General features: G+C 42.9%; 1 protein-coding gene across 15 annotated transcripts in view; it reads left to right on the plus strand.

Moving 5' to 3' along the window:
- Window positions 1-12,270, plus strand: part of DTNB (dystrobrevin beta) — a 130,999-nt gene that overhangs the window by 86,289 nt on the left and 32,440 nt on the right. For 8 of the 15 annotated variants that reach the window (XR_010621875.1, XM_065730566.1, XM_065730569.1 and 5 more), the window contains 4 exons: window positions 651-736; window positions 2,091-2,204; window positions 5,964-6,060; window positions 10,573-10,593. Coding sequence is in view for 10 of the 15 variants with exons in the window: in XM_065730566.1 (XP_065586638.1) it covers window positions 651-736; window positions 2,091-2,204; window positions 5,964-6,060; window positions 10,573-10,593 (318 nt within the window). In the remaining 5 variants the exon portion in view is untranslated. Of the gene's footprint in view, window positions 1-650; window positions 737-2,090; window positions 2,205-5,963; window positions 6,061-10,572; window positions 10,594-11,036; window positions 11,184-12,270 lie in introns of those variants that run through there. The other 7 variants (XR_010621871.1, XR_010621873.1, XR_010621872.1 and 4 more) reach the window with 2 other exon arrangements.

A 12,270-nucleotide genomic window follows, 5' to 3' on the forward strand; every position in this document is an offset into this window, starting at 1 on the left:
ATCTGCTGTATATCTGCCATGATGGAAGCCAGCTCCCTAGCTCCAAGTTCTCTCAAGGAGAACCTTTTGTGTCTGATGGCCAGGACAGCTTTGAGTCATTTGAGAACCTCCTAAACAGGTGTTCAAGAACTGCTGGGATGTGGCACTAAGGGACGTGGTCATTGGGCATGGTGGGGATGGGTTGGGGTTGGATTTGGTATTCTCAGAGGTCTTTTCCAACTTGAATGGTTCTGTGATTCAGAGTGTATTGCTTCTTCATCTCACAGCCCATCTGCCAGTAGAAACCACAGGTTCCTCTTTAATTGCCCAACACTTTTCTCAGCAGTGGTGATAGCTGCTGGTGAAAAGCATGCCAAACACACAGAGATGATGAAGCCTGAGAGTCACAAAAGATAAAGGCACTGAAAGGCTTCATTTAACCCCAGCATCACCACTGAGTTGATGAACTGGAAGAAGGGGAGAAATGGGACCTAGGGAAAGTACCAAAAGCACTGTGATCAAATGTTCCCTCCCAGCACTGCTATGCACTTGGGGCTGCTGGTATTGCACTGTATCAGTCAGGAAATATGGGACTGGATCCAAACAGTGTCGTGTGTGGTTAGCAGGTAATGAGTGCTGTGACTGATTTTCCTTTGTTCTCCATCCACCAGCCTCGCCCACCCACAGACCTGGGTTTCAACTTCGATGCCAACAAACAGCAAAGACAGCTGATAGCAGAGCTGGAAAACAAAAACAGGTAAAAACCAAGCTTTGATTGGTGATGTTTTAGGAACAACGTTTGGGTTTTTGCTTTGTAGTGTTTAACCTTTTGTATTATATCAACCAGATTGTTTTCCTACATCTTTTGTTGGAAGGTGCAGCTGCCTCATTAACCAGTGAGCTCAGTGCTGATGCAGCTGCAGTGCCTTTATTCCCTGGGAAACAAGTTGTTCTTCTGAACTGATCTTAAATAATCCTCTTAAACTCATCAGTACTGATTACCAGGAGCTCTGTATTGCTGCCCTCCAGCCCAGGAAACCCCACAGCTGGGTAAGTTCCTGTGGTGGCAGGAGAATCAACCAGCTATAGGTGGTGGAACAGGTAGGGTGGATCAATCTAACTTGAGAGGAATGAGGATTTGTTTCATTTATTTCGTTTTCCCTGGAGGACAGAAGAATCTAGAACATGCTGCCTAGGGAAGTGGTGGGGTCACAGTCCCTGGAGGTGTTTGAGACATGGAGATGTGGCACTGAGGGACATGGTCAGTGGGCATGGTGGGGTGGGTTGCAGTTGGACTTAGTGATCTGAGAGGTCTTTTCCAACCTGAGTGATTCTATGACCTGAAAAAACTAGGAGGCCTGGAAAAAAAAGAGGAGATGGGCTGTAGATGGTTTCCTCCTCCTGTTCCAGAGGGGTTGTTAAGGAGAATTCTATTTTTATTGTAATACTGCATTTGCCCTTCCTTGCTTCTTCAGCACCCCTTTGTTGAGTACTTGTTTCTCTGACTAAGAGAAACCAAAAGGGTACTGCCCTAAAAAGCAAGCTGCTGAACAGCTGCAGACAGTGTGCTGTGTTGGGTCCTGATGCCATGGTGCCATGCCATAGCTGTGCTCAGGTGATCCTGTCCCTGGTCTTGGGAGCTGCCATAAAAGGGTTTGTTGAGAGGAATCCTGGTCCTGGAGGCTTGGTATGAAGTAAATGCTGTACTTTCAAGAGAGCCTGCAGGAATTTGAGATTATTCACCGAGATCGCAGATAAGGGATATCTCAATCAGTGCTGTTAAGGAGCTGTGTAAGGAGAGCAGCTTGGCTGTCTCTTATACCCATTCCACTTGAAGGGTTTTGAAGAGTCATTGCCAGCGTACAGCACACAAGCAATTTCCTATCTCTTATAACTTACAGTAGTAAATTTTCAGTGTGTATTACAGCAATTCATAAGACTGTGCTAATGTACCTGTCGTGGATTCAGATCTGTGCCAGTCATGTATGAACAAAATTGCTGTACTTAGACTGAAGAGTGATGGCAAGAGTGCTTGAAGGGTTATAACAGTGTTTTAAGAGCCGTGTAGAGGGTCACTATTCCTCTGTAATCTTTCCCTTTCATTTGTATAGAGAGATACTGCAGGAAATCCAACGGCTGAGACTGGAGCACGAGCAAGCCTCACAGCCCACGCCAGAGAAAGCCCAGCAGAACCCAACACTGCTGGCTGAGCTCCGACTTCTACGGTAATAGAAATGGCTGAGAGATGGTGTGCATTTGGCTGATTGGTCTGCTCTGTAGCACAGATCGTGTTGACTCTTATCAGGGGCATCGTAGGGCAGGTGGTGGAGTCATTGTCCTCGGAGGCATTCAGGAGACATGGAGATGTGGCACTGGGGGACAGGCATGGGTGGGGGATGGACCCCAGGATCTTGGTGGTCTTTTTTAACCATAATGATTCCATGATTCTGTAATATCAGCATGTCTTCAGTAACCTCAAAGCTTTGTTTGAGCTACTGAATACCAAAGAGTGACAGCATATTGCAATTTTCCCTTTTAGAAGTGGATTTGTAAGTAAATAAAAATGCCTCTGAACACAAGTTCTCTTTGTACAGTTCAAAAAACTGTTTGCAAAGAGGAATAACTGAGGAGAAAAATGGTATTAACTGCTTCTTGTGTATTGCTCAAAAGGGTCGAGTTGAAAATGAACGTGAGATTAATCAGTGGAACTCTGAAAGTTCCTGCCTACAAATATTCAGACATACACCCACAGTTGGTGAACAATCTTCAAAGCCTCTTTAAGTTCACATTTTTAAGTGACAGGGAGAAACTGACGGTATTTATAGAATAAAGTGTTTCATAGTTTGGGTAGTCACAAGGGTGTTCTCTAGCTGTATTTTATTTCATCTTCTGCTACGAGTTAATTCAGAGCTGAACCTTCAAAAATTGTGTTCATAATCTAAAGTAGGTTCTAAAATTCAAGCTCTTGGCAGCAACAGCTCTTTGAAAACTACGCTATATTCCATTTACTGTTGTGTTTGGGTTTTTATTTTCTGTCCACTTATGAAATGGCACAATTGTAGGTTTTCCATAAGGTGTAATGCTCTTGGAATGGAGCCACTGCAACTGAAGGCAGTTTCTGCATGGTATGCTCTATTCCTGTGCTGGAAAACGTAAAGCTTTCAGCTTCTTTCAGTAGTTGTTCATACAGAACCTGCTAGATGTTAGTACTTTTCATATCTCGCTGACATTTTCGTTCTCATGCCTAATGACACCAGCACAGAGATTTTCCAGCTATGTACTCTATGTGTCTATGTATATATTTTTTAAATGTTTAAAAACTGGTAAGGATGCAGAAGATACCAACAGACATTATGCAAGGGCTGCAAAAAGGGATATTGCAAGGCAGCTTGGTGTGTGTTTGCTCCAGCAGAGAAGCAATAAGAACCAAGAGCTTAAATTGGAAACACGGCACTTTCAGATCACAATAAAAGCACATGTTTTCTAAAGTGAGGCAGTAGTCTCAAGAGCAGTGAGTTTTCAGTCTCCCGTAGGTATTCTGCCAAAATAAAGCTAACTAGGAGGAATGAGGCTTGTATTTTGTTATCAGAAAACCTGAATGGTCATTGCAGCCACTTCTGGCCTTCAAGCTCATAAACACAATCGTGACATGGGAGATGCACTGAGGAACTGAAGGTTGAATGTACAGAAAAATGCATGCACAAATGGCCAGGAGCCATTGTGATTTCCAGTCTGGCCTTAGGCATCACATGGAGTACGGATCTTTTCCCTGCAGTGCTCCTGCCAGACCCTTTCCAACTGAAGCATCTATGCCAGACACACTCAAGCTTTTATTTTAGAATAATAGAGCCATTACTGTGGGAAAAGACCTCTAAGATCCCCAAGTCCAACCCCACCCCATCCCACCATGCCCACCAACCATGTCCCTCAGTGCCATGTTTACCCTTTTAGAGCTGAAAGGATTACTGCATCCCTTGATACCCTCAGTGTGATTGCTAGTTAGTGTCTGTGCTTTGTCTTTGCTCAGAGGACTAAAAGTGTGTGTCTATTATTTCTGACCTTCCCATGCCCAGTGCTGTTTCCAAATCTTTTCTCTCCATTTCTGGGCTGACCTTGCGTGTGATTTCATCTAATCACGTGCTATCAAATCATCTCAATTGCTGTGTAGAATTTAGGCTACAAAAGCATGAAAACGTTAATCCGTGGAAAATCAACTTGTCCCAGGTTGAAAAATCTGCAGACAACACAGCCCATAGGCATGAGTCAGCTCTACCACATTGTTGGCAAATGTAACCTTGGATGAGTGCCCTGATGCTCTTTGTTTCTTCTGCTTGCAAGTGCTCAGGATGCTCATTTATACACAGGTGCCATGAACTGGTTTGTTCCAGGCATGAGCCTCAGACTGCATCTCTCTATTTATATCTCCAGAGGATGACCTGTCATTTTTATTTTATAACACTGAACGTCTTTTGTCCTTGATGCACAGCTTTCTTCACCAAAAGCCATCAAAAAAGAAAGTAGGTAATGTCAGCCAAAATCAGACAGACACATTGGTGTTGATTCTTAATTAACAACTTCATTGAGCTATACATATCCGATATGTTGATTTTTACATTATTTGTGGGGTCATAGAATGGCTTGGGTAGGAAGGGACCTTTAAAGGCCCTGTGGTCCCGTTCTCCTGCTATGAACAGGTACTCCTACTGCTCCATCAGCTGTTCATATTCCAGGTGACGATGCATATACAGTCATGGAGGAGTTGGACTCAATGACCCTTATGGTGCCCCTCCAACTTGGGATATTCTGTGATTCCATTATCTCCTTATTGCCTTATTTTTGTGGTAGGTGTGGGCATTTAGTAACAACATTCTTCAAAATATTTTTTTAAAAAGGAAATAAAGAAATGCTTAAAATAGCAAATACTTGGTATATACTTTTAAGAATCAGTAGAGAAAGAAATTCTATAATGTGATCTGTAGAGTTTTCTGGTTGGGGTGAGTGCTTGTTGCTTGCCACACTCAATGGATCGATGCAGTCTGCGTTCCAGATTCTGGTGTCCAATTGGTCATTGGAATTCCCAGAATGCTGTATCCATTGCACACTGTGGAAGAACACAGATACCATCCACAAATTCAGTCTACAGTATGTGGTGCCTTTAACTGTGGAGTATGATATTATTGTATTCACAAAAATAACTGTGAATGAATGGATAAGCCTTCCCCATCTGTTTTTCCTTACCATTATTTATTAATACCTATGGCTGTGATTTGTGGGGTCCAGCATTTCTTAAATCCTATCAGAGAATGAACTTCTGACACGTGTTGACAGTTTGTCTTTGAATTTCCCTTTATATTAGCCACTATTTTTTTACGTATAAAACAGAACCATATGGCCACGTTTCCTTACATCTCCCCCAGATAGGCATCTGCAGAAGTACAGAGGTTTTTTGATGCCAAGGAAAGGGAAAGACACTTATTGCCTCCTATTCTTGTCCATGGGTTCTGGTCTCAAAGACTGCACGTCACATTGCTGGGCAGAAATAGCTCTGCTGAGCCTCCATCCAGAGAGGTGATAGCACAGTGCTGTTCCTCGCCAAACATCTGCAGCCTTTTCTGCTCTTCTCTGCTCTTTTCCTTTCTTTCTTTCCTCCCATAGCTCATTCTGAAGGCTCTGCAGGATGCCTGGCTCTGATGTGCGGAGTGTTCTGAAAAGGAAGCTGGCTTTTTTCTCAAAATGCAGCCCTCTGAAAAGAAAAAAGATAAATACAAGGGCTTCCTCCTATCAAGATGTTAACTGTAGATTTTTAGATTGTAAGTAGAAAGATTGTTACGTGTAGGATTCATGGCCGTTGAACCGTATTTTGCTGTAATTTTATAAATTGAAAGCAGGAGGGAGTGACAAAAAAAGCAGTTATATCTGTGAGTTTCCTGATTTTCTAAATACTCGGAGTTCTTTTCTGACTTTCTTTCCCATCTCCTGAACAGGCAGAGAAAGGATGAGCTGGAACAGAGGATGTCTGCACTTCAGGAAAGCAGAAGGGAACTGATGGTGCAGCTCGAAGGGCTGATGAAGCTACTCAAAGTAAGGCACTGAGGGTTGGAGATGCAGTGCATTCTGTCCACCGTGTGAGATTCACTGTTCTGACACTCCTGCATTGCTGGTTTTACCCTTATAAGTACTTCATAAGAAATAGAAGGAATTTGCAAAAAGTCGTTTCCTTACAGGCTCTGCATATGGGTACAGATGGTCAGTGGTATTTCAGGTTCATATGCTGCTTTTGGGGTTAAAATACCAAGAACACTGGAAGGTTTTGGAGAAGTGTTAGACTTGGTAATCATCTGCATGGTGTTCTGGGTAACAGTTCCATTTTCCTGAGCGTAATTGGGAAGTACATCATATACAGAGTACAGCTCCTCGTGCAAAGCATGGCAGCGTGTTTCAAAGAGCAGTAGAGCACCAACCCGATGTTGGTTGGGTCTCTGTGTTTCATCATTGGGTGGCATTCTAATCTATATCATATGTTATTCTTTGGATTTCTGATTATTCTTTTCAGAGCCTACTGCCAGAGTTGAGCTCACAGTTGATCAGCAGACTCTGAAATATTGTGCGCTTCTTTCCATTCTTTAAATTGGACGTGGGCCTCATTCTATAAAATGAATGGGAAAACGTTGTCCTCACTCAAAGTGTTTTTCATCTAAGAGATGCAATGGGAAAAATGGGGGAGAGATGAGGAATAGCTTCCCCAGGAGGATGCTGGGGCAGTGGAGCAGTACCCTGAGGGGCTGTACCATCTCCATCCTTGGAGGCTTCTGAGACCCAACTGGGCAGAGCCCTGAGCAATCTGCCCTGGGATGAAATTGACACTGTTCTGGGAGGAGGTTGGACTGGAGGTCTCCTGAGGTCCCCTCCGACCCCAGTTATCCCCAGAGCCTGTGACTATTTTGTCATTACTTGGTTTTACATGTTGCATTACGGTTGGACTAGATGGTCTTTGAGGTCCTTTCCAACCTTAATGACTATGATTCCATATGGCTCTCCTTCCATTAAATGAAGGAGTTCCCAGTGTTCCTGGTTTCTCCCTTTGCAGATACTCCTCTCACTGATGGCACTTTCCAATCTTTTCTCTGAAAACTGTAGTTGTCCTGTTCGTTCTGCACTTGATGTGCTTTGTTTGTACAGTGCTAACTGGTTAAGGGGATGTCACCAGTAACTTCTCTCATAGGAAAATACATTACATCTGTGCAGCTCCTGTAGAAGCCAAACTTATAATACAATCAAATAACAAAATCACATTTATTTGGCAAGATCTATTTTCCACGGAGCCATGAAGCTTCATATATTGCTTATGACTCGAGTCTTGTATCAGCACTTCAATGAATTAATGGCAGGGCAAGATGTTTATGCTTATTGAGTTGCCTCATCTCCCTTTTTGGAAATCAGTACTACAGCACATCCCAATCCTTGGTATTCTGGGGTCTGTTAAGAACTACCTTGGCTGGGCCAGATAGCCCCTCATGTAATTACAGCCCTGTTGCTCTAAAAATACAAGCTGATCCTCTCTAACACCTCTTCTCATTATTGGTGGACAGTATTTCTCTGACTGCTGATGGAAACTATGAGGGGAAGTACTTCATCCTCCTATTACTCAAGCACAGAGAAGAAACAGTAATTCCTGTTCCCATGTTAAGAATTTTGCCATCTTTGCTATCAAGAAGCAATACACACCATCTCAAGGCATTGTTTTGTTTCTGCTATCCGTTCATTTCAAAGTCTCCTTTTTGGTGGTTTTAGCCCTGTCAGACATGAATTTTTAGTTCAAGTTTTATCTTCTCTTATCATTCGGTGCACTTAAAAGTTTTCATTTATAATTTAGATCAGCTGTTAAGCTTTTATGTTTTTTCCATTTTCTTATACAGTATTTTCTGCATTTTTAATGCTGCCTTCAGTTCACCATTTAGAGTTGGATTGATCTTAACTTTGGTTATCTGAGCGTCTGGTATCCCAGCTCCCTCTGTAAACGGGAAGGGAGGACAGACATTGTTGTTCTCCAGGGGTTCATCTTTTTTTTTTTTTAATTAAATATGTAAGGAGACAGCTGATTAGCTGATAGTGGGCACCTTTGTTTTCACTCAGTGCTGTTAGGTATGATGAAAATGAGGAGTTTTCAACCACTCTACCCTGATTGTTTATCCAGCACTGTTTGTCACAGAATTCCTTTACATCTCTGCTGCATTTTTTTATCTCTGCCATTCTGTTCATTTTCACTTACAACCTCTCTACATTGAAAATGGACTCAGTGTAACACTTGGCATGGGCCAACCATTAACCCACCCCACCGCACCGTGCCCACTGCCCACCTCCCTCAGTGCCACATCCTCACAGTTCTGGAGCACCACCAGGGATGGTGACCCCACCAACTGCCAGGACAGCTGTGCCATTCTTGGAGAAGAAATTGTTCCTAATTTCCAACCTGATGTCCATCTGCCCATGCTGCTGCATCCTGTGCTTCAGACTGTTCTTCACACAGAGCTCCACATCTTTCCTCGTTCTTCTCCCTACACATTCTGTACACAGAGACTTGGCTGGTGCTGGTATTTTGCTGCACTGCTCAATGCATCTTGAAGCACATTGTGAGTTCCTTAGGGCATGGTTGTGTTCCTCAAATTGACACTCACCACCAGATGACCACCAAGCTCCATCCAGAGGTCAGCCAGCATCAGTTTCACAGAACCATAGAATATTCAGGTTGGATATTAGGAAAAATTTCTTATCCCAAAGAACAGTCAGGCATTGGAACAAGCTGCCAAGGGAGGGGTTGAAGAAAAGGGTGGATGTGGCACTGAGGGACATAGTGGGAATGGTGGGAAGGGGTCGGGATTGCACTTGGTGGTTTTGGAGGTCTTTTTCAACCTCAAAGATTCTGTGATTCTATCCTGAATTGGAAGGGACCTATAAGGATCATCAAGTCCAGCTCTTCAGCAGCCTGCCTGCCTCTCATCTGTCCTCAGCCACCCCCTTCAAATCACTTTGCTTTTCTTTTCCTCATCCAGGCTGTTGGCTTAGCTGTCCATTTTTATCCTCAAGTCTCACGTAATCACCTAGTGCCATTAGCCTGCACTCTTGTAATAAGCAGTCAGTGGTGATGATTGTCTGCCTTCTTGCAGGGTTTTTGCCTTAAGCTAGGAGGATGTTCAGCAGACAGATCCCATTTCACTTTTTTTCTATTTCCTCAATGGTAATTTCCTCACTGACTGATTTCATGATTTATCTCACAAGCACTTGGTTCTTCTTGCAAAGCACCGCGTGTCTTGAGAAGTTTTTTTCTTTTGTTGTTCTTTTTTTTTTCTTTTGTTTTCACATCTGTAATTAATGCTAAGGCCTCATTTTTCAAACTAACAACTTTTTTTTTGTAGAGTGGAGATTGTGTAAGATCTTTTCCCTGACCTGGCTCACCATCTGGTCCTCTGAGTCCCTGGGCTGGGAGGAGAAACAGCTGGAAGCACATGGGAACAAGGGAAGGGCACCAGCAGATATGGGATTCATGGCTCACGGGCATCAGGTTCTGCTGTGTCAGTACCTAAATGTGCACCTGAACCCCACATCTTGGGGGAAAAGCCAGAAGTGTATATTAAGAAATGATGTGCCCACTGTTATGGAGCCCATTGTTACACAGGCAAGGACAAAATCTGTGACAGCATTTGTCTTTTGAAAGTACCTCTCAGCTACGTGATATTTCAGTGATTGCTATGATTTTGCACTGTGAGACAAATGCTGGTATAGTTGACATTGGAGTGTGATCTTGCTGGGCCAGAAGGATCATAGTATGCATTTCTCTGATTCAAGTGGCTAATTCATCCATATTTCGCCATTTTTGATCTTTCAAGTTAGCATGCTCCATACTGATCCAAGTTGAATTGCAATGGCAGTATCGTTCTCTCCACCTTCTTACCTACTCCACGTCTTCAAGTCTTCTTGAGTCTTGAGTCCCCTGGTTTCTTTTCTCCCACTGTAGATATGGTTTAGGTCTAAAACCCAAATTGCCCACCACTCTTAAATTTGCCCTTTTGAAACCCAGTATGCAGAGCTTATTACAAGCCCAGTGGTCACTCCATGATCAAATAGGTGATAGTTTATGACATTTTTGGTCTTTGTGATAGCAAGGAACCAAAAGCAGTGCCTTGATTGCACACCTTGGGTGGTACTGGCAAACTTTTCAGTCCAAAGGCAAGATTGTCTTGAAGACATCTAGAGAGTCGTTTCTGAGTCTAGGACAGGAAGGGAGTCCAGTAGATGTTCTGCTTTGAAGACCACAGTGATATCCATTCCGTGTTTTTGACATTCCCAAATGCCAATGGCCATTTTAGTCAAGAGTCATCTTTAAAAGTGGGACAAATTATACCTTTGCGTTCCCACCACAGCTGTAAAGTCCAACTTCATGGTTTCTGTTTGTGACTACAGATGTTCCTGCAGTTTGCCATGTTCTCTTCCTTCATTGTCAGTGTTGTATATTTTGTGTGTGCATGTTTCCTTGTAATATGGTAATTAATCTATCTTGTTTCTCTCTTCACCTTTGTCTTTTGCCAACGGTTATAGGAAGAAGAGCAAAAACAGGCAGTAAGTTGACTTCAGTTTGTAGGTGATCCCTTTTCTTCTTTCTGCATGAAAATACAAATTTCTGTTCACTGGCTTGTATGCAAATAAACCATGGGAACGGGGAAGTCTTCCTCACAGATGAGTTTGAAAGCAACTCCCATGATTATTCAGCGGAGCATGTTTTTGTATACATCCTTAAAGCTTTTCCTCTCTTCCTTTCAAATTAAGTTGATTGCCGTGAGCACGCAAGCGGTGGCCGTGGTTGGGTGTTTATAGAATTGTGCATGACCATCCAGGGTTGAAAATTTGGATTCTCAGCTGGCTTTGTAATGTGTTTTCTTGGCAACTCCTCGGAGTGTTTTCCCTGCTAAGAAAGCTTTCTTGTCTCTTCAGGTATCCTTAATTTGCCTCTTTGCCACATACAAGCCCATGCATGAAAACTAATTAATGACTTAATATTCTAGGCATGGATCCATATCACTCAATCATGATACAGTCTCCTTGAATTAGTCCCAGTGTGCTCATTGTACACAGGATGAGCAAACCAACAAGAGGCAAGAACGCATTTGCTTTGTTACTGATTTTCATTTCTGCTGCCCACCTATTAAAATCTGAGCACTGTGTTGATTTCGGAATCCACTCCAGAGGGAGCCCTTTTGCTTTTCTCAGGAACAGCCAGATGTTCAGCGTCTCCCTCCAACAGAACAAATTTCCAGCGTTTTTGAGCATGTTTTTCCTTGTACACAGAGCATTAATGCCCATCGATCCCTGAATTTCCAATTGTTGGGGTTTCTTTTACATCTTATCAGATACATGAATTGGAAGTTCTTGTGACTTATGTTGGGTTTTTTTTTTTTTTTGTAATTAAATCTATATTTCTGGGTAACTTTGATTGCTGAAAACACTTCAGCACTACGTGTGCTGACATTAGCTTTCGGTAATTCTTGAATGACCTTTTATTAAAATTCTTCCATCAGCTTAAAAATAAGACTGAGGTAAGTGTGCATCTCCTGTTGGAACCCAGTTCATCTTTAGGTGATGCTACTAGTGGAGATTTATCCCTGGGTTTGCTAAGGCACCTTGCAGAAATCCTTTGGCTTAGGGAAAGGGACGGATTGCAGCACGTGGCTCCAATCTTAAGGAATTTCCTGGAGAAAGGAAAGAGCCAACATGCCTCAGTCCCTGTCCTCCTACTTCTTACTGCATCGTATGTCATTTTCTTACCCACCATCTTTGCTAGGAATAATGCTCCACATGAAATGCTGCATGTTATTAGCTTGTTTTCCTCCACTGTGATGTTCATCCTGACTATGAATATAGAAAAAGGGTAAATAGGAGACAAGTGAATAACTTGCCCAGTTCTACTTCCCCTCAATCCCTGGAGCAGTGTGTTAGTAAGAGGATAAGAGAGCCAAAACGGAGTACTAAAATAATGTCAGTACAGTGTTAGGCTGCCAGTCCCGTTCTGTTGGAATCAATGACGAATGAGCCAAAAAGGATTTGAAGCTCAAGAAAGCAGATCTTGGCCAGCCAAAGGGCACACTGCTAATCGGAAGGAGTGGAAATTTTACATCCTTATGTTTACGTAGGCTGAAATAGACTGAAATGGCTCTCTTAACTATAGAATTGTAGAATCATTCAGGTTGGAAAAAACCTCTGGCATCACCAAGTCCAACCCCAGCCCACCCCCACCGTGCC

This window comes from Cyrtonyx montezumae, unplaced genomic scaffold, assembly GCF_038088225.1.
Source record: "Cyrtonyx montezumae isolate F1298 unplaced genomic scaffold, pur_monq_1.0 scaffold_13, whole genome shotgun sequence".
Taxonomy (NCBI): domain Eukaryota; kingdom Metazoa; phylum Chordata; class Aves; order Galliformes; family Odontophoridae; genus Cyrtonyx; species Cyrtonyx montezumae.